General features: G+C 45.5%; 1 protein-coding gene across 1 annotated transcript in view; it reads left to right on the forward strand.

Annotated features, from left to right (window-relative positions):
* LOC137422026 (uncharacterized) overlaps window positions 1–24,158 on the forward strand; it is a 219,178-nt gene that overhangs the window by 107,064 nt on the left and 87,956 nt on the right. Inside the window, exons 11-13 of the mRNA XM_078772997.1 lie at window positions 3,651–3,746; window positions 11,238–11,429; window positions 18,505–18,600. Coding sequence (XP_078629123.1) covers window positions 3,651–3,746; window positions 11,238–11,429; window positions 18,505–18,600 — 384 coding nt within the window. The remainder of the gene's footprint in view (window positions 1–3,650; window positions 3,747–11,237; window positions 11,430–18,504; window positions 18,601–24,158) is intronic.

The raw sequence follows: 24,158 nt of genomic DNA on the forward strand, positions 1-24,158 counted from the left end.
CAAATATAATAATGCAGGTTCTCCACAAGCCAATATTGTCACAAAGATAAACACTCGTTCCTGATATTCCAGCAATTGAGTTGTTTTCATTAAGAAATTTAATATTGAGGATGGACATGTGCTTACAGTGATGAGAATGTAAACTTTGGCCTATGGTGATCTCAAAAGTAGTTGGTGTTTGAATTCAGTAAGCTGATATGTAAATCCGATTCAAATTTCAAGTCAATCAGATGAAAATTGAGGATTTAAAAAATTTGAAAAAAGTGGTTGACCTTTGGCTTATGTCGACCTTTTGGTCTAAGCTGATCTCAAAAATAGTTGGTGGTTGAATTTAGTTGGCCGATATGTAAATCCTCTTCAAATATCAACTCAATTGGATGAAAATTGAGGATTTTAGAATTTAAAGAAAGTAGTTGACCTTTGGCCTATGTTGCCCTTTTGGCCCACGCTGATCTCAAAAATAGTTGGTGGTTGAATTCAATTCGCCGACATGTATATCCTATTCAAATTTCAAGTCAATCGCATGAAAATTGAGGATTTTAGAAATTTGAAATGGTTGTTGACCTTTAGCTTATGTTGACGTTTTGACCTTTTGACCCTAAAAATTTATAGGATTTTGTCGGACCACGAACTCCACCATTTGGTAAAGTTTCGTGAAGATCGGTTTAAAATTGTGACTTGAAGGCAAGCGTAAGTGAGCGGACAGACAAACACACACACAAACCGGGGTGATCAACATATGTACTTGCAAAAAAATTATTTTTGTTCTTTGCCAAGTAACAAGAAGACGTCATGCTGAGCACGATACTTGCAAAATCCGCTCCCCACCCCCAAGAAAAAAATTCCATTGATACAGCAAATTGTCCATTTCTTCAAGATTAAAATTGACAATCTTGCTCAAAGCTCGGGTCAACAGGAAGAAAAGTGATGATTTTTCAGATAAAAAATGATGATTTTGTAAGGTTGACCTTGAGTTGACCTTTGACCTTTTGGCCTCAAAAATAGTTCGTTCCCCTATTTAGTGACTCAATGTGCAAATGCTGTTTAATTTTCAAGTCAATCGGATGAAAATTGAGGATTTAAAAAACTTGGCCTATGTTGACCTTTTGGCCTATGTTGACCTCAAAAATAGTTGGTGGTTGAATTCAGTGACCATATTTGAAATGCACGTTTTCGTGCACATTTGGTGAAGTTTCGTGAAGATCGGTTGAAAATTGTGACCTGTAGGCTGGTGACAAACAAACAGACAGACAAACAGACAAACAGACAAACAGACAGACAGACAGACAGACAGACAGAAACACAAACGAAACCGACCAATATACTTGAAAAATCTTCGATTTTGCAAGTAATAAATTTGTATACGTTGTCGAGGCTCCATAAGAGCCAACACAGAACATATACCAAAGGGAGCAGGAGACAAGAGGGGGTGATAGAGGGAAGCACCACAACAGTAGGGACAACAGAGACATGAAGAGATTGGTGGAAGAGAGAGCTGGGACAGGTTACACAGGATAAACAAGATGGACACTACAGTGACTTTCAGGAGGAAAACAGGGAATTTGAGCGAGGTGGGTTTTGGGCAGAATAATGGGGGTAAAAAGGATCGTGGAGTTGGATGGCAGAAGATAGGTGATGGCGGTGAACAGCTGTATTGAAAACCTGGAGGGAGGAATGGGATTCAAGAGAGTGTGGGAGTTTGTTCTGGAGGTGGGAAAAAAAGAGGAATGAAAGAGTGGAGGTGAGCAGTGATTCTTGATTGTCGCAGTTTTTCCTTGAGCACCCTGCAGAAATATTGGGGGGTGGGGGAGACAGAGCAGTCAGAGCAAGGCCAGAGAGCAGTCGGTAGATGACAGAAAGACCATCGACCTGCCTGCAGTGAGAGAGTGAAAGACCCATTGACTCAGCCTCAGAGCGGCAGATACCAATGATCCTGACAGCATCGGTTACCACAGCGTGAAGCCGAGCGAGATGTGAGACAGGAGCACCAGCCCAGAAGGGATAGCAGTCCATCAAACTGCGGATGAAAGCTTTGAATGTGGTTGAGAGCTCAGTCGTGTCAAGGAAGAAATTTGCATGACAAAGTATGCCGAGTCGGCGACTGGCTTTGGAGGCCATCTTGGAAATGTGGCTTTCTGTGAGCGTGTGTGTGTGTGTGTGTGTGTGTGTATGTGTGTGTGTGTATGCATGTAGGTGTGTATGTGTCGGTGGGTGTGTTTGTGTGTGTGTGTGTTTGTGTATATGTGTGTGTGTCGGTGGGTGTGTGTTTGTGTGTGTGTGTCTGTGGTGTACATGCGTGCGGCATGGTTTTTTGTGTAGTTCTACTGGAGCTTTCTGATATGGAATTTCTGATTTGTGTAGTTCTCGCGAAATGATTGTTATGATCTCCTGAGTTAATTAGGCTTATTAACTACAAATAGTCCAGAAGAATTCCCATGTTTCTAAACGCACGCCATGTTAAGGTGTATAGAGTAGTTTAATAGGTGCTGGTCAAAGCCCGGCACCACCATGCGCCGAGGTTGTGAAGCTCAAGGCAGGGGGTTCTCCCCACAAAAGAGATCAGATGGGACAGCGGAATGTGAATTATTTTATTAATCCTAAATTATGCTATTTTGGAAGAGACGGCGCTTGTGTTTCTGAACGAAAATGTCACACACATCATGTGGGGATATGGTGAAGTCATGGTGTATGTTCATGAGGGCCAGAGATGCCATCCGACCTTCTCCCATGGAATTTCTAAGGTAGGTCTTCAGACGACGCAGGCAAGAAAATGAGTGTTCGGCCTCACAGGAGCCTCCAGGGAGGGTGCATCCAATATGGAGTAGGACTTTGATGGAATGGAAATTCGTCTCCATCTACTGCGCAGAAACAATCCATGAATGTGCGTGGAAGCGTGTTGTTGGGCTTCCTTCTCCAAAACATCTGCCAGTCTCTAAGCTCATTTATCAGTCCTGCGGGATGTTCCATGTCGTTTTTCCAACGCAATAGTTTCTGATGTGGGGCTGGAATGTCGCAGGTATCGGCGATTATTGCAGATGGCTTCAGCAGAAACAGATCACCACCTTCCCGATTTTCAGCACAGAATCGGGTGTCCATTTCCTGGCTGAGGTGGTCAAGAAATGGAATGCACATGTTTCTGAGGTAGAAGAGCAAGGGAGTATTGGCGGCAGTGTTTGGACCATGGATTTTTTGGTTGTACAACTCTCGACATTGTGACGTCACCTCCTACAGATTATATCATGGCCTTAGTGTGATCGAACCAAAGAGAGAATTCAGTTTCAGCATTTGACCGTAGTTGAGTGAGCGCGTCCTACTTATCGTCCCTCATAGAGTATGCCTCCAGCACATCCATGCCGATGCGTTGCAGAGGTGGGGGGGAGGATGCGCACCCCCTGCACCCCCCCCCCCCCTCCCCTGGATCTGCCACTGGTCGGAATAGATATCGAACAGTGTATTGAGAGGAATAGATAGGCCTGTCTCATGTAGTGGTGTCAGTCGTATGACCGTCACTGGTCGGAGGCCTTTTTATTGTTTTGAGGTCATGTGATTGTCATGCAACTCGTCTATTACAAATTAATCTTTCTCTGTGATGATGATACACTTTGATGTTTGTCCCACTGACCTATTGCTATGTTTCTCTTGCTGTACAGAAAGAAAAAATGAATATTCTGCCGAAGATTACCAAACAGTCTTTGGACCCAAAGCCACCTCCTGGTACCGAGTCTCGTGCTGGCCTTTCTCAAAATGTAAGTCCACTTTTTTTCTTTCTTTTTGCCCTCAACAGCTGTCAAGGCTCTTGGAAGGGTGAAACGACAGGATACAACAACAACAACAACAACATGCATTTTAAAGGCCATTTTCCCTGCTAGAGCGGGGGTTAGCCTTGCGGTCCCCATGACAATCTTCTCCATTTTGCCCTATTTTCTGCATCTCTCCTTGTTAACCCCCTTGCCCGCATTTCTTCTTCCACCATCTTTAGCCAAGTCTTTCTCCGTCTTCCCCATCCTCTGCTTCCTTCTACATTCATTTCCATCACTCTTCTCAACCAGTCACTTTCATCCTTCCTCAACACATAACCAAACCATCTCAACCTGTTCCTCTTCACAGCATCAATCACAGGCTCTATTCCCATCATCTTTCGCAATTCATCATTTGTCTTCCTCTCTCTCGACGATACTCCGCACATCCGTCGAACCATTCGCATTTCCACCCTTTCCAAGCTTCGTTGCTGCTCTACGTTCATTACCCATGTCTCGCTCCCATAAATCATAACACTTCTCACACATGCAGCATACACCTTTCCCTTCAGCTTCAACGACACTCCCCTCATCATCAGCACGCCACTCAGTTCCCGAAACTTCTTCCATGCACATCTCACTCAAGCAACCGTTGCCAAGTCTGATCCACCTTCTCCATTCAGCATGTCTCCTAGGTAACAAAATGTTTTCACACCTTCCAGCTTCACGCCGTCTCCAAGATCCAACTCAACATTTCCTCCATCTGCAGCTCCCTCTGTGCACACCTTACACTTGAATGTAGCTGTCACACTGGTTAATGACCCTCTCAAACCACTACATTTTTGATGAACCCACTCAGCGCACATTGTACATTGAATGGAGTTCACTCCGACACCCTTCCTGCACACAGCACACGGCCACTTCCCAGTTCATTCCACCTCACCACATGCTTTACCACTTGCCATCACCTTCGTTTTTCCAATATTCACCTTCAGAGCTTTTGTCTCCATACATTCCTTCCACTTCTTCATCTTCTCCTTCAGTCCATCCATACTTTCTGCAATCAACACCAGATCATCTGCATACAACAACTCCCACGGTAAACCCTCCTTTACGTTCCGAGCCAGCACCTCCATCACAGCTACAAATAGTAGTGGACTTAGTACAGACCCCGGAATGCACTCCCACCTTCACCTCAAACTCACCACTGTCCCGTCCTTCGTCCTTACAGCTGTGCACGCTCTTTTGTACATTACCATCACTAATCTGATCAACCATTCCTCCACTCCTAGCTTCCTCAATGCCCATGACACTACTTTCACGTGGAACCCTATTGAATGCTTTCTCCAGATCAACAAACCCAAGTGTAATTCTCCATGTAATTCTCCAACAAACCTTCTCCATGTAATTCTCCAGCAACTGCCTCACAATAAAAAGTGTCTCTGTCGTTCCTCTTCCTGGCATAAATCCAAACTGCATTTCGTCAATCTTCACTTTCTTCCTTATCTTCCTCTCCAACACCCTTTCCAATACCTTCATTCCATGCTCCAATAACTTTATCGCTCGATACGAGCCACAGTCCAGAGGGTCACCTTTACCCTTGTAGAGAGGGACGAGGGTACCCAGTTCCCAATCCATTGGAATGCGGCCTTCTTTCACCACCAGATTGCAGATCTCTGTCATTCTCTTCACACCCCAATTTCCCACTGCCTTCAACATATCTCCCACAATTCCCGTCGGCCCTCCCGCTTTTCCACTCTTCATTGCTTTTATTACGAAGCCCGAAGTGGAGATTGGTTTCTGAGATTTGGGACATGGAATGTAGGGACAATGACAGGGAGATCAGGAGAAGTGGTGGAAGTATTGGTCAGAAGAAGAGTGGACATATGTTGTGTGCAAGAGACGAGATGGAAGGGAAGTGGTGTGAGAATGGTGAAGGGTAGGCAGGGACAGAAATACAAGTTTGTGTGGCAAGGGTGCCTGGAGGGCGTGAATGGTGTTGGTGTCCTGTTTTCTGAGGAGTTTGTAGACAGTCTGGTGAGTGTGACTAGAGTGAGTGATAGGTTGATGATGGTGAAAATGATGATTGGAAAGCTCTTGGTGAACGTCATCTCGGGATATGCTCCGCAGGTTGGTCGAAGCAATGAAGAGAAGGACAAGTTCTGGTGTGCGATAGAGAAGCTGATGGAAAACGTGAAAGATGGGGAAGTTGTTGTGGTGGGAGGAGACCTGAATGGACATGTGGGAAGGAGTATGGATGGTTTTGAGGGAGTTCATGGGGGTTACGGATATGGTCTGAGAAATGGAGAAGGTGAAAGGATTTTGGAGTTTGCTGATGGAGCTGATTTGTTGATTTGAAATACTCAGTTCCAGAAAGAGGATAATAAGCTTGTTACATACACGTCAGGTGGGTCGACGACAACCGTTGACTACCTGATGGTGCGTAGGCGAGATAGGGGGCACCTCCGGGACACAAAGGTGATCCCAGGGGAGGAGGCTGTTTCACAGCACCACTTGGTTGTCTGCGACGTAAGGGTGAAAGGTGCGAGGAGAGCGCGGCGGGTGAAGTACCAACCAAGAATGAAGGTGTGGAGGTTGAAAGAGGTGACAGTAAGGGAGGCATTAAAAGAGAGGCTGAGTAGGGTAGAGGATGATGTGGTTGAGCTTGAAAGTGGTTGGATGTCAATGAAAGCTAGTCTGTTGGGAGCCGTTGGTGAGGTATGTGGATGGACAGAAGGACCACCGAGGCACTCGGAAACATGGTGGTGGGATGATGAAGTTGGAAAGAGGATTGACGAGAAGAGGAAGAAGTTCAAGGAGTGGCAGAAGGCGAAGGGTACGGGAGGAGAAACAGCAGAGCATGAAAGTTATAAGGCAGCCAGGAAGGCTGCAAAGAAAGAGGTAGCAAAGGCGCAGGAGGCATGTAGGAAAATGTTCGGAGAACGCTTGGATTCGGAAGAGGGTCAGAAAGTAGTATTCAGGATTGCAAAGCACATAGCGAAAGAGAGGTGTGATGTGATGGGGGTGAGTTGCATGAAGGATGAAGTGGGACAAATCGTTGTCGACCCAGATGGAATTAAAGGAAGATGGAAAAGATATATGGAAATGCTGTTGAATACAGAGAATGAATGGGATGGCAACATAGAGAGTAACCCAGTTTTAGGACCGGCAGAGAAGATAATTGAGAAGGAAGTTGAGGAAGCGATAAAAGCAATGAAGAGTGGAAAAGCGGGAGGGCCGACGGGAGTTGTGGGAGATATGTTGAAGGCAGCAGGAAGTTGGGGTGTGAAGAGAATGACAGAGATCTGTAATCTGGTGGTGAAAGAAGGCCGCATTCCAGTGGTTTGGGAACTGAGTACCCTCGTCCCTCTATACAAGGGGAAAGGTGACCCTCTGGAGTGTGGCTCGTACCGAGCGATAAAGTTATTGGAGCATGGAATGAAGGTATTGGAAAGGGTGTTGGAGAGGAGGATAAGGAAGAAAGTGAAGATTGACGAAATGCAGTTTGGATTTCTGCCAGGAAGAGGAACGACAGATGCGCTTTTCATTGTGAGGCAGTTGCAGGAGAAGTACATGGAGAAGAGGAAGAAGTTGTTTTTTGGGTTTGTTGATCTGGAGAAAGCATTCGATAGGGTTCCACGCAAAGTATTGACATGGGCATTGAGGAAGTTAGGAGTGGAGGAATGGTTGATCAGAGTAGTGATGGCAATGTACAAAAGAGCGCGCACAGCTGTAAGGACGAAGGACGGGAACAGTGGTGAGTTTGAGGTGAAGGTGGGAGTGCATCAGGGGTCGGTATTAAGTCCACTACTATTTGTAGCTGTGATGGAGGTGCTGGCTCAGAACATAAAGGAGGGTTTACCGTGGGAGTTGTTGTATGCAGATGATCTGGTGTTGATTGCGGAAAGTATGGATGGACTGAAGGAAAAGATGAACAAGTGGAAGGAATGTATGGAGACAAAAGGTCTGAAGGTGAATATCGGAAAGACGAAGGTGATGGCAAGTGGTAAAGCATGTGGTGAGGTGGAAAGAACTGGGAAGTGGCCCTGTGCTGTGTGCAGGAAGGGTGGCCGAGTGAAGTCCATTCAATGTACAATGTGCGCTGAGTGGGTTCATCAAAATGGTAGTGGTCTGAGAGGGTCATTTACCAGTGTGGCAGCTACATTCAAATGTAAGGTGTGCACAGAGGGAGCTGCAGATGGAGGAAATGTTGAGTTGGATCTTGGAGACGGCGTGAAGCTGGAAGGTGTGAAAACATTTTGCTACCTCGGAGACATGCTGAATGGAGAAGGTGGATCAGACTCGGCAACGGTTGCTCGAGTGAGATGTGCATGGAAGAAGTTTCAGGAACTGAGTGGCATGCTGATGAGGAGGAGAGTGTCGCTGAAGCTGAAGGGAAAGGTGTATGCTGCATGTGTGAGAAGTGTTATGATTTATGGGAGCGAGACATGGGTAATGAACGTAGAGCAGCAACGAAGGCTGGAAAGGGTGGAAATGCGAATGGTTCGATGGATGTGTGGAGTATCGTTGAGAGAGAGGAAGACAAATGGTGAATTGCGACAGATGATGGGAATATTGCCTGTGATTGATGAGAGGAACAGGTTGAGATGGTTTGGTCATGTGTTGAGGAAGGCTGAAAGTGACTGGTTGAGAAGAGTGATGGAAATTAATGTAGAAGGGAATGTGAATGGTTCGATTCCCTTCTACATGCGTTCGCTTCCCTTCTACATGCGAAATGCGTTCGATTCCGTCAAGGGAATAGAGGACGGGGAAGACCGAGAAAGACTTGGCTAAAGATGGTGGAAGAAGAAATGCGGGCAAGGGGGTTAACAAGGAGAGATGCAGAAAATAGAGCAAAATGGAGAAGATTGTCATGGGGACCGCAAGGCTAACCCCCGCTCTAGCAGGGAAAATGGCCGTAAAATGCATGTTGTTGTTGTTGTATTGCTTTTATCACTTTCTCAACTTCTTTCTCGGTTATCTTCTCTGCTGGTCCTAAAACTGGGTTACTCTCTATGTTGCCATCCCATTCATTCTCTGCATTCAACAGTATTTCCATATATCTCTTCCATATTCCTTTTTTTTTCTTCTTCTTTTTTGTATACAAGATCGAGGCTCGTGAAAGAGCGAACATTAATCACACAGAAAGACAAACCGACACATAATTCCATCTTGGTCCACAACGATTTGTCCCACTTCATCCTTCAAGCAACTCACCCCCATCACATCACACCTCCCTTTCGCTATCTGCTTTGCAATCCCGAATACCGCTCTCTGACCTTCTTCCGAATCCAAGCGTTCTCCGAACATTTTCCTACATGCCTCCTGCGCCTTTGCTACCTCTTTCTTTGCAGCCTTCTTGGCTGCCTTATAACTTTCATGCCCTGCCTTTTCTGCCCCCATACCCTTTGCCTTCTGCCACTCCTTGAACTTCTTTCTCTTCTCGTCAATCTAGTTTCCAACTTCATCATCCCACCACCATGTTTCCGAGTGCCTTGGGGGTCCTTTTTTCTATCCACATACCTCACCAACGGCTCCCAACAGACTATCTTTCATTGACATCCAACCACTTTCAAGCTCAACCACATCATCCTCTACCATACTCAGCCTCTCTTTTAATGCCTCCCTCACTGTCACCTCTTTCAACCTCCACACCTTCATTCTCAGTTGGTACTTCACCCGCCGAGCTCTCCTCGCACCTTTCACCCTTATGTCGCAGACAACCAAGTGGTGCTGTGAAACAGCCTCCTCCCCCGGGATCACCTTTGTGTCCCGGTGGTGCCCCCTATCTCGCCTACGCACCAGTCGGTAGTCAACGGTTGTTGTCGACCCACCTGACGTATATGAAACAAGCTTATTATCCTCTTTCTGGAACTGAGTATTACAAATCAGCAAACTCCAAAATCCTTTCACCTTCTCCATTTCTCACACCATATCCGTAACCCCCATGAACTCCCTCAAAACCGTCCATACTCCTTCCCACATGTCCATTTCGGTCTCCTCCTACCACAACAACTTCCTCATCTTTCATGTTTTCCATCAGCTTCTCTATCGCACACCAGAACTTGTCCTTCTCTTCATCGCTCCGACCAACCTGCGGAGCATATCCCGAGATGACGTTCACCAAGAGCTTTCCAATCATCATTTTCACCATCATCAACCTATCACTCACTCGAATCACACTCACCCCACTGTCTGCAAACTCCTCAGAAAACAGGACACCAACACCATTCACGCCTTCTGGGCACCCTTGCCACACAAACTTGTATTTCTGTCCCTGCTTACCCTTCACCATTCTGATTAAATCATGGGGTCAAGCAAAGCGGTAAGAGGTCATGCCTGGTAAAAATGTGACACATGAGAACAGCTGAATTAAACTTGGTACAAGTCCGTATAAAAATGTAATAATGTGGGCGCAGGCATATCGGCCATTGTCACAAAATCAAAGAGTGCCGTTCTACATAGTTCTCAATGGCATGAACAAATTTAGTCCATCACGGGAGATGAAGGCTGTGCTCAAATTCCACTGAAATTGTGTGTAGTTTCGGAGAATAAAGCAAATAGCTGTTTTGGTGGGGGCGTATGGGGAGGGGCACTTTGACCCTCCGTTAAGTACATGAGACCCCGATTTTATTTGATGCCATTAGCACACTTTGGTACATCATAGATGATGAAGGTTGTGGTCAAGTTTCATTGAAATTGTGTGTTTAGTTTCAAAGAAGAATATCCGAGCGATTACACACCATCTGACTGACGACTAACTGACTCATTGATGGACACCACGTGATACGAATACCTCATCTGAACAATTTTTTGTTCCAGGTTCGCTAAAACTTGACGGATGAGTCATGCTTACTTGACACCCAAGATGACATCTTCTGGTTTTGCACTTGGCAAGCAACTCAAAGTTATTGAATTGGAAGAGAAGCATGAGTGAACTGTTAAATAAATAGTCCTCGCAAAATAGTGGAAGATCTTATGGTCATCAAAACTCAAATTCAGAACATTTTGGACAAAAATGCAGTCGTCTCATGAGCGACGTGTCAAACCATGTCTCCTGTGACCAAAACAGATGACCAGTGGGTTCAAGATGCAGTAGCCATGCAACAAAATGCTACTGGACAAATTGCTGAAGGATGCCTCTGTTTGCCACTGAATTAGACTTCACAACATTTAAGGTTTTGATCGGATTATTGGACTCATTTTTGGGAAGACACAACATAATGTTTGGGAAAATGAGTGTTGAGAGAGAGGAATAAGTCAATGACAGCCATGGGTTGGGTTCCTATGTCTGTTTTTCCTTTTTTTTTTTTTTTGCTTGCCTCGACAGATAAGTTTTAGCTTGCTTGGAATAATAATTTCTTTTTTGCCTTGGTTGTATTAGGAGACCACCTGCATTCAAATACCACATTTTGGGGTTCCCTGTGTGGAAGGTTAAACCATGTTTGACTGTATCTTGACCTTTGCCATTAATTTACAAAAAAAATGTTTGTTTTACAGAAAGAAAAGAGCGACTTTTCAAAATGTAAAAATGCTCTCTTACTGAGAGATAAACAAAAAGGGCTTCTTCGAAAACATTTCCATGATAACAAGAATATGAAGAACGATGCAGAAAAAGAGCTGGAAGACTATTTGAAAGCTCGATTGAAGGAAACAACATTTTCCCCTCTCGACCACTTGAAGTTTGCAAGGGTAGGAAGGCTTTGCTCAAAAACTACATGCTGTTATTTATGTGAATGTACTGTGTTCAAATTTCAACACTGAAACCTAAAAAACTTGTGAATCTTATAACTTAGATATATTGGAATGAATTTGTGTGTGAGTTGTCGGAAAGTGATCAAATTGCGCTCGTTAATGTCCATTTAGATGCTGTTACAATGGTAAGAGTCAGACCAGAGTTCTGATCCAAATCCTGACTACCGATGTTGCGGTGGACCGTAGGTCGACGTGTGTGTAGTTTCAGAGAAGTTAAATGTTCCACCCGGACAAATGGAATTTAGCGATGCACAGTCTTCAGGGACCGTACGCCATCCACCAGGAAAGCGAAACAAACCTTTACTTCGATTTCTGAGATGTATAGCTGTAATGAGATCTCTCACTTCGTCTGTCTGAAAGAACATGGGCTGAGTGATGACCCAGGACAAACTGTTTGTTTTAAACCTCCTAACGAAGGTTTGGCCCCATGGCTGCGGATTTTGACTGTCATCTTCGTTATAATATTCCAAATCGGAAACACATCCCAGGCCGAAATGCAAACAGTGGGAAAACAGAGTTTATTGCAAAACGTGGTGGGAATCACAACAAAGCAAAGGCAATGATCAGTAAATCTTTCTCTAATAATTTCCACGTGCCCCAAGACGTTGACGCCCCAAGACGTTGACGGCTGAAAGGGATACCTTATCCCATCGTACCACGAAGAGAAATACAGAAATATATCATGAGACTGAAATAACCTGGTCCCTGTGGGATGATTGTGGGGGTGACGATGTCTGTCTTGTCTCTACAAGAGAGATCACAGGTTTAGTGGTGTCCGGACTTGCGATCAATGCACGTGTGTGCTTGTCATTGTGCAATGCGTGGACTGGCAATGTCAATGTCTGTTCACCTCTCTCTCTCTTTCTCTCTCTTGCACACAACCCTCTCCATCTTCCAGCTCCCTCTGCGGGACTGGGGCTGCGCTCTTGACTGTGGAAATGACAAACTTTGACTATGGACTCACACAGCTCCCAACTTGACTGTCGAACACCTCCACTCTCAACTGTCGACAACTCGTTTTCCCCCACCCCTCGGCCTTTTATTAACCCATGACTGTGCATCAATGTGCTCCCTTTGGTTCGCACCCCAGCTTCCTGTCGCTTCCAGCAGCTATAAAGGCTTCTCTGAGCCTTGAATTTCTCAGACCGCCAGTCTCGTTGTGACTCTTATCTTACGCATGGTCGCAGGGTCGTGCTTTTTGCCTTCTTCTCAGAAAGGGAGGGTTTGTTCATCAGCTTCTGAACACATGTCGTATCATTTTTACACAGAAACCACACACTTGTGCTGGACGTTTATCTTAAGGCCATTACCCCCCATGACCGTTCCTGCAATTTTTTTTTGTTGTTTTTGTATACTGAATCGAGGCTCGTGAAAGAGCTAACATTTATTTCACAAACAAATCAACCAGACAAACAAAATATATCAAAAGAGGGAGTGAAAGACAAGATGGGGAGAGATGGGGAAGCACACAAACACAACATTTGAGAGCAGGGAGATGTGTGGGAGGGAGAGGGCTTGGGGGGAGGAGGCGTGGGAGGGGAGGGGGGGGGGTGGGAGAAGTATAAAACACAAGGACACCAAGGACTTCCAGGACAGAAGTTGGTATTTCAAAAAAGTGGATTTGGGGTGAAATTACCGGGGGTAGAAAAGATCAAGGTTTTGGATGGGGGAAGATAAGAGATGGTGGTGAACAGCTGTTTTAAAGCCCAGGAGGGTGGAGTGGGATTGAAGAGAGTGAGGGAGTTTGTTCCAGATGTGGGAGAAAAGAGGAATGAAGGAGTGAAGGTGAGCAGAGAGTCTTGATTTTGGCAGTTTAACCATAAGAGGGTTGCAGGCAGATCTTGTGCGACCTGTAGGAATATTTGGGGGACAGAGCCCAGAGAGAGCTGGGGATGGCAAAGCCAGAGAGGAGTTGATAGAAGACGGAAAGACCACCAACCTGCCTGCGCTCAGTGAATGAAAGGCCCTTGGAGTTAGCTTCATCGTGGGAGATTCCAATGATTCTGAATGCTTTGGTTTCAACAGCGTGAAGATGAGCTATGTGTGAGGCAGGAGCACCGGCCCAGAGGGCAGAGCAGTATTCCATTCAGCTGCGGATGAAAGCCTTGTATGTGGTGAGGAGCTCAGGTGTGCCAAGGAAGGACTTCGCACGACGGAGGATGTCCAGTTGGTGACTGGCTCTGGAGGCCAGATTTGAAATGTGGTTTTCCCAGGAAAGATCATGGCAGATAGTGAGACCCAAAAGCTTGAGTGACAGAACTTCTTGGAGAGGATTATTCAGAAAGTGGATGGAAGGGGTGTCCAGTCGGTCTTTTCGGAGAGACATCGTAAGAGTGTGAGATTTGTCAGGATTGAAGGACATGTTCCACTTGTTTGCCCAGTCTGTGATTTTGTCCAGGTCTGCAGAGAGTGAGGAGGCTGCAGACTGCCGATCTGAGGGATGAGGAATGGAGCGACAGAGAGTAGAGTCATCAGCAAAGAGATAGAGAGGATTTTCAAGAGAGTCAGAGAGATCATTGATGAAGACCAGAAAAAGCACAGGGCCCAGAACACTGCCTTGGGGAACTCCAGCCTGAACAGGAAGAGGAGATGAGAGAAACCCATTCAGGGCCACATGTCGACTACGACTAGAGAGGAAGTCCGCCAGCCATGCGTGGAGATTTCCATGGATACCAAAGGAAGAGAGTTTGGTGAGCAGAGCGGGGTGCCAGACCGTATCGATGGCACGTGATATGTCAAGGGAGACAGCTCTAATTTCCTGTTTGGCATTGAGGACCTCCATCCATTGTTGAGAAAGCAGAAGCAGCATGTCCAGAGTAGAGTGACCAGGTCTGAAACCAAATTGATGATCAGAGATCAAGCCATTGGAGAAGAGGAATGATTTCATATCTGAAGCAATGATGGATTCCATGACTTTGCTGATAATTGGGAGAAGGCTGATTGGTCTGTAGTTGCTAGGATCTGTTTTTGCACCTTTTTTGCGCAAAGCGGTGATGTTGGCTGATTTCCACTATGGCATGTCATCACTTCCGCCCACAAACGTAAAAGTACTGAGGGAGAACAAACTGAAAGAGAAAGCTATTAAATATTTGAGAGAAGGTTCAGCACAGTATTTCTATTTTATATTCTTCAAACAAAATCGGTTTTGTGAAAACAAATCTTTCCCATTTCCCATAGTTAGTTTACTTTCTCCCTTTGAAATTTACTTTGTTTTGGGCCATCTTCATGCAAATATAATAATGCAGGTTCTCCACAAGCCAATATTGTCACAAAGATAAACACTCGTTCCTGATATTCCAGCAATTGAGTTGTTTTCATTAAGAAATTTAATATTGAGGATGGACATGTGCTTACAGTGATGAGAATGTAAACTTTGGCCTATGGTGATCTCAAAAGTAGTTGGTGTTTGAATTCAGTAAGCTGATATGTAAATCCGATTCAAATTTCAAGTCAATCAGATGAAAATTGAGGATTTAAAAAATTTGAAAAAAGTGGTTGACCTTTGGCTTATGTCGACCTTTTGGTCTAAGCTGATCTCAAAAATAGTTGGTGGTTGAATTTAGTTGGCCGATATGTAAATCCTCTTCAAATATCAACTCAATTGGATGAAAATTGAGGATTTTAGAATTTAAAGAAAGTAGTTGACCTTTGGCCTATGTTGCCCTTTTGGCCCACGCTGATCTCAAAAATAGTTGGTGGTTGAATTCAATTCGCCGACATGTATATCCTATTCAAATTTCAAGTCAATCGGATGAAAATTGAGGATTTTGGAAATTTGAAATGGTTGTTGACCTTTGGCCTATGTTGACCTTTCGGCCTATGTTGATCGCAAAAATAGTTGGTGGTTGAATTCAATTTGCCGACATGTATATCCTATTCAAATTTCAAGTCAATCGCATGAAAATTGAGGATTTTATAAATTTGAAATGGTTGTTGACCTTTAGCTTATGTTGACGTTTTGACCTTTTGACCCTAAAAATTTATAGGATTTTGTCGGACCACGAACTCCACCATTTGGTAAAGTTTCGTGAAGATCGGTTTAAAATTGTGACTTGAAGGCAAGCGTAAGTGAGCGGACAGACAAACACACACACAAACCGGGGTGATCAACATATGTACTTGCAAAAAAATTATTTTTGTTCTTTGCCAAGTAACAAGAAGACGTCATGCTGAGCACGATACTTGCAAAATCCGCTCCCCACCCCCAAGAAAAAAATTCCATTGATACAGCAAATTGTCCATTTCTTCAAGATTAAAATTGACAATCTTGCTCAAAGCTCGGGTCAACAGGAAGAAAAGTGATGATTTTTCAGATAAAAAATGATGATTTTGTAAGGTTGACCTTGAGTTGACCTTTGACCTTTTGGCCTCAAAAATAGTTCGTTCCCCTATTTAGTGACTCAATGTGCAAATGCTGTTTAATTTTCAAGTCAATCGGATGAAAATTGAGGATTTAAAAAACTTGGCCTATGTTGACCTTTTGGCCTATGTTGACCTCAAAAATAGTTGGTGGTTGAATTCAGTGACCATATTTGAAATGCACGTTTTCGTGCACATTTGGTGAAGTTTCGTGAAGATCGGTTGAAAATTGTGACCTGTAGGCTGGTGACAAACAAACAGACAGACAAACAGACAAACAGACAAACAGACAGACAGACAGAAACACAAACGAAACCGACCAATATACTTGAAAAATCTTCGATTTTGCAAGTAATAAATTTGTATACGTTGTCGAGGCTCCATAAGAGCCAACACAGAACATATACCAAAGGGAGCAGGAGACAAGAGGGGGTGATAGAGGGAAGCACCACAACAGTAGGGACAACAGAGACATGAAGAGATTGGTGGAAGAGAGAGCTGGGACAGGTTACACAGGATAAACAAGATGGACACTACAGTGACTTTCAGGAGGAAAACAGGGAATTTGAGCGAGGTGGGTTTTGGGCAGAATAATGGGGGTAAAAAGGATCGTGGAGTTGGATGGCAGAAGATAGGTGATGGCGGTGAACAGCTGTATTGAAAACCTGGAGGGAGGAATGGGATTCAAGAGAGTGTGGGAGTTTGTTCTGGAGGTGGGAAAAAAAGAGGAATGAAAGAGTGGAGGTGAGCAGTGATTCTTGATTGTCGCAGTTTTTCCTTGAGCACCCTGCAGAAATATTGGGGGGTGGGGGAGACAGAGCAGTCAGAGCAAGGCCAGAGAGCAGTCGGTAGATGACAGAAAGACCATCGACCTGCCTGCAGTGAGAGAGTGAAAGACCCATTGACTCAGCCTCAGAGCGGCAGATACCAATGATCCTGACAGCATCGGTTACCACAGCGTGAAGCCGAGCGAGATGTGAGACAGGAGCACCAGCCCAGAAGGGATAGCAGTCCATCAAACTGCGGATGAAAGCTTTGAATGTGGTTGAGAGCTCAGTCGTGTCAAGGAAGAAATTTGCATGACAAAGTATGCCGAGTCGGCGACTGGCTTTGGAGGCCATCTTGGAAATGTGGCTTTCTGTGAGCGTGTGTGTGTGTGTGTGTGTGTGTGTGTATGTGTGTGTGTGTATGCATGTAGGTGTGTATGTGTCGGTGGGTGTGTTTGTGTGTGTGTGTGTTTGTGTATATGTGTGTGTGTCGGTGGGTGTGTGTTTGTGTGTGTGTGTCTGTGGTGTACATGCGTGCGGCATGGTTTTTTGTGTAGTTCTACTGGAGCTTTCTGATATGGAATTTCTGATTTGTGTAGTTCTCACGAAATGATTGTTATGATCTCCTGAGTTAATTAGGCTTATTAACTACAAATAGTCCAGAAGAATTCCCATGTTTCTAAACGCACGCCATGTTAAGGTGTATAGAGTAGTTTAATAGGTGCTGGTCAAAGCCCGGCACCACCATGCGCCGAGGTTGTGAAGCTCAAGGCAGGGGGTTCTCCCCACAAAAGAGATCAGATGGGACAGCGGAATGTGAATTATTTTATTAATCCTAAATTATGCTATTTTGGAAGAGACGGCGCTTGTGTTTCTGAACGAAAATGTCACACACATCATGTGGGGATATGGTGAAGTCATGGTGTATGTTCATGAGGGCCAGAGATGCCATCCGACCTTCTCCCATGGAATTTCTAAGGTAGGTCTTCAGACGACGCAGGCAAGAAAATGAGTGTTCGGCCTCACAGGAGCCTCCAGGGAGGGTGCATCCAATATGGAGTAGGACTTTGATGGAATGGAAATTCGTCTCCATCTACTGCGCAGAAACAATCCATGAATGTGCGTGGAAGCGTGTTGTTGGGCTTCCTTCTCCAAAACATCTGCCAGTCTCTAAGCTCATTTATCAGTCCTGCGGGATGTTCCATGTCGTTTTTCCAACGCAATAGTTTCTGATGTGGGGCTGGAATGTCGCAGGTATCGGCGATTATTGCAGATGGCTTCAGCAGAAACAGATCACCACCTTCCCGATTTTCAGCACAGAATCGGGTGTCCATTTCCTGGCTGAGGTGGTCAAGAAATGGAATGCACATGTTTCTGAGGTAGAAGAGCAAGGGAGTATTGGCGGCAGTGTTTGGACCATGGATTTTTTGGTTGTACAACTCTCGACATTGTGACGTCACCTCCTACAGATTATATCATGGCCTTAGTGTGATCGAACCAAAGAGAGAATTCAGTTTCAGCATTTGACCGTAGTTGAGTGAGCGCGTCCTACTTATCGTCCCTCATAGAGTATGCCTCCAGCACATCCATGCCGATGCATTGCAGAGGTGGGGGGGAGGATGCGCACCCCCTGCACCCCCCCCCCCTCCCCTGGATCTGCCACTGGTCGGAATAGATATCGAACAGTGTATTGAGAGGAATAGATAGGCCTGTCTCATGTAGTGGTGTCAGTCGTATGACCGTCACTGGTCGGAGGCCTTTTTATTGTTTTGAGGTCATGTGATTGTCATGCAACTCGTCTATTACAAATTAATCTTTCTCTGTGATGATGATACACTTTGATGTTTGTCCCACTGACCTATTGCTATGTTTCTCTTGCTGTACAGAAAGAAAAAATGAATATTCTGCCGAAGATTACCAAACAGTCTTTGGACCCAAAGCCACCTCCTGGTACCGAGTCTCGTGCTGGCCTTTCTCAAAATGTAAGTCCACTTTTTTTCTTTCTTTTTGCCCTCAACAGCTGTCAAGGCTCTTGGAAGGGTGAAACGACAGGATACAACAACAACAACAACAACATGCATTTTAAAGGCCATTTTCCCTGCTAGAGCGGGGGTTAGCCTTGCGGTCCCCATGACAATCTTCTCCATTTTGCCCTATTTTCTGCATCTCTCCTTGTTAACCCCCTTGCCCGCATTTCTTCTTCCACCATCTTTAGCCAAGTCTTTCTCCGTCTTCCCCATCCTCTGCTTCCTTCTACATTCATTTCCATCACTCTTCTCAACCAGTCACTTTCATCCTTCCTCAACACATAACCAAACCATCTCAACCTGTTCCTCTTCACAGCATCAATCACAGGCTCTATTCCCATCATCTTTCGCAATTCATCATTTGTCTTCCTCTCTCTCGACGATACTCCGCACATCCGTCGAACCATTCGCATTTCCACCCTTTCCAAGCTTCGTTGCTGCTCTACGTTCATTACCCATGTCTCGCTCCCATAAATCATAACACTTCTCACACATGCAGCATACACCTTTCCCTTCAGCTTCAACGACACTCCCCTCATCATCAGCACGCCACTCAGTTCCCGAAACTTCTTCCATGCACATCTCACTCAAGCAACCGTTGCCAAGTCTGATCCACCTTCTCCATTCAGCATGTCTCCTAGGTAACAAAATGTTTTCACACCTTCCAGCTTCACGCCGTCTCCAAGATCCAACTCAACATTTCCTCCATCTGCAGCTCCCTCTGTGCACACCTTACACTTGAATGTAGCTGTCACACTGGTTAATGACCCTCTCAAACCACTACATTTTTGATGAACCCACTCAGCGCACATTGTACATTGAATGGAGTTCACTCCGACACCCTTCCTGCACACAGCACACGGCCACTTCCCAGTTCATTCCACCTCACCACATGCTTTACCACTTGCCATCACCTTCGTTTTTCCAATATTCACCTTCAGAGCTTTTGTCTCCATACATTCCTTCCACTTCTTCATCTTCTCCTTCAGTCCATCCATACTTTCTGCAATCAACACCAGATCATCTGCATACAACAACTCCCACGGTAAACCCTCCTTTACGTTCCGAGCCAGCACCTCCATCACAGCTACAAATAGTAGTGGACTTAGTACAGACCCCGGAATGCACTCCCACCTTCACCTCAAACTCACCACTGTCCCGTCCTTCGTCCTTACAGCTGTGCACGCTCTTTTGTACATTACCATCACTAATCTGATCAACCATTCCTCCACTCCTAGCTTCCTCAATGCCCATGACACTACTTTCACGTGGAACCCTATTGAATGCTTTCTCCAGATCAACAAACCCAAGTGTAATTCTCCATGTAATTCTCCAACAAACCTTCTCCATGTAATTCTCCAGCAACTGCCTCACAATAAAAAGTGTCTCTGTCGTTCCTCTTCCTGGCATAAATCCAAACTGCATTTCGTCAATCTTCACTTTCTTCCTTATCTTCCTCTCCAACACCCTTTCCAATACCTTCATTCCATGCTCCAATAACTTTATCGCTCGATACGAGCCACAGTCCAGAGGGTCACCTTTACCCTTGTAGAGAGGGACGAGGGTACCCAGTTCCCAATCCATTGGAATGCGGCCTTCTTTCACCACCAGATTGCAGATCTCTGTCATTCTCTTCACACCCCAATTTCCCACTGCCTTCAACATATCTCCCACAATTCCCGTCGGCCCTCCCGCTTTTCCACTCTTCATTGCTTTTATTACGAAGCCCGAAGTGGAGATTGGTTTCTGAGATTTGGGACATGGAATGTAGGGACAATGACAGGGAGATCAGGAGAAGTGGTGGAAGTATTGGTCAGAAGAAGAGTGGACATATGTTGTGTGCAAGAGACGAGATGGAAGGGAAGTGGTGTGAGAATGGTGAAGGGTAGGCAGGGACAGAAATACAAGTTTGTGTGGCAAGGGTGCCTGGAGGGCGTGAATGGTGTTGGTGTCCTGTTTTCTGAGGAGTTTGTAGACAGTCTGGTGAGTGTGACTAGAGTGAGTGATAGGTTGATGATGGTGAAAATGATGATTGGAAAGCTCTTGGTGAACGTCATCTCGGGATATGCTCCGCAGGTTGGTCGAAGCAATGAAGAGAAGGACAAGTTCTGGTGTGCGATAGAGAAGCTGATGGAAAACGTGAAAGATGGGGAAGTTGTTGTGGTGGGAGGAGACCTGAATGGACATGTGGGAAGGAGTATGGATGGTTTTGAGGGAGTTCATGGGGGTTACGGATATGGTCTGAGAAATGGAGAAGGTGAAAGGATTTTGGAGTTTGCTGATGGAGCTGATTTGTTGATTTGAAATACTCAGTTCCAGAAAGAGGATAATAAGCTTGTTACATACACGTCAGGTGGGTCGACGACAACCGTTGACTACCTGATGGTGCGTAGGCGAGATAGGGGGCACCTCCGGGACACAAAGGTGATCCCAGGGGAGGAGGCTGTTTCACAGCACCACTTGGTTGTCTGCGACGTAAGGGTGAAAGGTGCGAGGAGAGCGCGGCGGGTGAAGTACCAACCAAGAATGAAGGTGTGGAGGTTGAAAGAGGTGACAGTAAGGGAGGCATTAAAAGAGAGGCTGAGTAGGGTAGAGGATGATGTGGTTGAGCTTGAAAGTGGTTGGATGTCAATGAAAGCTAGTCTGTTGGGAGCCGTTGGTGAGGTATGTGGATGGACAGAAGGACCACCGAGGCACTCGGAAACATGGTGGTGGGATGATGAAGTTGGAAAGAGGATTGACGAGAAGAGGAAGAAGTTCAAGGAGTGGCAGAAGGCGAAGGGTACGGGAGGAGAAACAGCAGAGCATGAAAGTTATAAGGCAGCCAGGAAGGCTGCAAAGAAAGAGGTAGCAAAGGCGCAGGAGGCATGTAGGAAAATGTTCGGAGAACGCTTGGATTCGGAAGAGGGTCAGAAAGTAGTATTCAGGATTGCAAAGCACATAGCGAAAGAGAGGTGTGATGTGATGGGGGTGAGTTGCATGAAGGATGAAGTGGGACAAATCGTTGTCGACCCAGATGGAATTAAAGGAAGATGGAAAAGATATATGGAAATGCTGTTGAATACAGAGAATGAATGGGATGGCAACATAGAGAGTAACCCAGTTTTAGGACCGGCAGAGAAGATAATTGAGAAGGAAGTTGAGGAAGCGATAAAAGCAATGAAGAGTGGAAAAGCGGGAGGGCCGACGGGAGTTGTGGGAGATATGTTGAAGGCAGCAGGAAGTTGGGGTGTGAAGAGAATGACAGAGATCTGTAATCTGGTGGTGAAAGAAGGCCGCATTCCAGTGGTTTGGGAACTGAGTACCCTCGTCCCTCTATACAAGGGGAAAGGTGACCCTCTGGAGTGTGGCTCGTACCGAGCGATAAAGTTATTGGAGCATGGAATGAAGGTATTGGAAAGGGTGTTGGAGAGGAGGATAAGGAAGAAAGTGAAGATTGACGAAATGCAGTTTGGATTTCTGCCAGGAAGAGGAACGACAGATGCGCTTTTCATTGTGAGGCAGTTGCAGGAGAAGTACATGGAGAAGAGGAAGAAGTTGTTTTTTGGGTTTGTTGATCTGGAGAAAGCATTCGATAGGGTTCCACGCAAAGTATTGACATGGGCATTGAGGAAGTTAGGAGTGGAGGAATGGTTGATCAGAGTAGTGATGGCAATGTACAAAAGAGCGCGCACAGCTGTAAGGACGAAGGACGGGAACAGTGGTGAGTTTGAGGTGAAGGTGGGAGTGCATCAGGGGTCGGTATTAAGTCCACTACTATTTGTAGCTGTGATGGAGGTGCTGGCTCAGAACATAAAGGAGGGTTTACCGTGGGAGTTGTTGTATGCAGATGATCTGGTGTTGATTGCGGAAAGTATGGATGGACTGAAGGAAAAGATGAACAAGTGGAAGGAATGTATGGAGACAAAAGGTCTGAAGGTGAATATCGGAAAGACGAAGGTGATGGCAAGTGGTAAAGCATGTGGTGAGGTGGAAAGAACTGGGAAGTGGCCGTGTGCTGTGTGCAGGAAGGGTGGCCGAGTGAAGTCCATTCAATGTACAATGTGCGCTGAGTGGGTTCATCAAAATGGTAGTGGTCTGAGAGGGTCATTTACCAGTGTGGCAGCTACATTCAAATGTAAGGTGTGCACAGAGGGAGCTGCAGATGGAGGAAATGTTGAGTTGGATCTTGGAGACGGCGTGAAGCTGGAAGGTGTGAAAACATTTTGCTACCTCGGAGACATGCTGAATGGAGAAGGTGGATCAGACTCGGCAACGGTTGCTCGAGTGAGATGTGCATGGAAGAAGTTTCAGGAACTGAGTGGCATGCTGATGAGGAGGAGAGTGTCGCTGAAGCTGAAGGGAAAGGTGTATGCTGCATGTGTGAGAAGTGTTATGATTTATGGGAGCGAGACATGGGTAATGAACGTAGAGCAGCAACGAAGGCTGGAAAGGGTGGAAATGCGAATGGTTCGATGGATGTGTGGAGTATCGTTGAGAGAGAGGAAGACAAATGGTGAATTGCGACAGATGATGGGAATATTGCCTGTGATTGATGAGAGGAACAGGTTGAGATGGTTTGGTCATGTGTTGAGGAAGGCTGAAAGTGACTGGTTGAGAAGAGTGATGGAAATTAATGTAGAAGGGAATGTGAATGGTTCGATTCCCTTCTACATGCGTTCGCTTCCCTTCTACATGCGAAATGCGTTCGATTCCGTCAAGGGAATAGAGGACGGGGAAGACCGAGAAAGACTTGGCTAAAGATGGTGGAAGAAGAAATGCGGGCAAGGGGGTTAACAAGGAGAGATGCAGAAAATAGAGCAAAATGGAGAAGATTGTCATGGGGACCGCAAGGCTAACCCCCGCTCTAGCAGGGAAAATGGCCGTAAAATGCATGTTGTTGTTGTTGTATTGCTTTTATCACTTTCTCAACTTCTTTCTCGGTTATCTTCTCTGCTGGTCCTAAAACTGGGTTACTCTCTATGTTGCCATCCCATTCATTCTCTGCATTCAACAGTATTTCCATATATCTCTTCCATATTCCTTTTTTTTTCTTCTTCTTTTTTGTATACAAGATCGAGGCTCGTGAAAGAGCGAACATTAATCACACAGAAAGACAAACCGACACATAATTCCATCTTGGTCCACAACGATTTGTCCCACTTCATCCTTCAAGCAACTCACCCCCATCACATCACACCTCCCTTTCGCTATCTGCTTTGCAATCCCGAATACCGCTCTCTGACCTTCTTCCGAATCCAAGCGTTCTCCGAACATTTTCCTACATGCCTCCTGCGCCTTTGCTACCTCTTTCTTTGCAGCCTTCTTGGCTGCCTTATAACTTTCATGCCCTGCCTTTTCTGCCCCCATACCCTTTGCCTTCTGCCACTCCTTGAACTTCTTTCTCTTCTCGTCAATCTAGTTTCCAACTTCATCATCCCACCACCATGTTTCCGAGTGCCTTGGGGGTCCTTTTTTCTATCCACATACCTCACCAACGGCTCCCAACAGACTATCTTTCATTGACATCCAAC

Source organism: Myxine glutinosa, chromosome 2 (genome assembly GCF_964187855.1).
Source record: "Myxine glutinosa chromosome 2, kmMyxGlut1.1, whole genome shotgun sequence".
NCBI lineage: Eukaryota > Metazoa > Chordata > Myxini > Myxiniformes > Myxinidae > Myxine > Myxine glutinosa.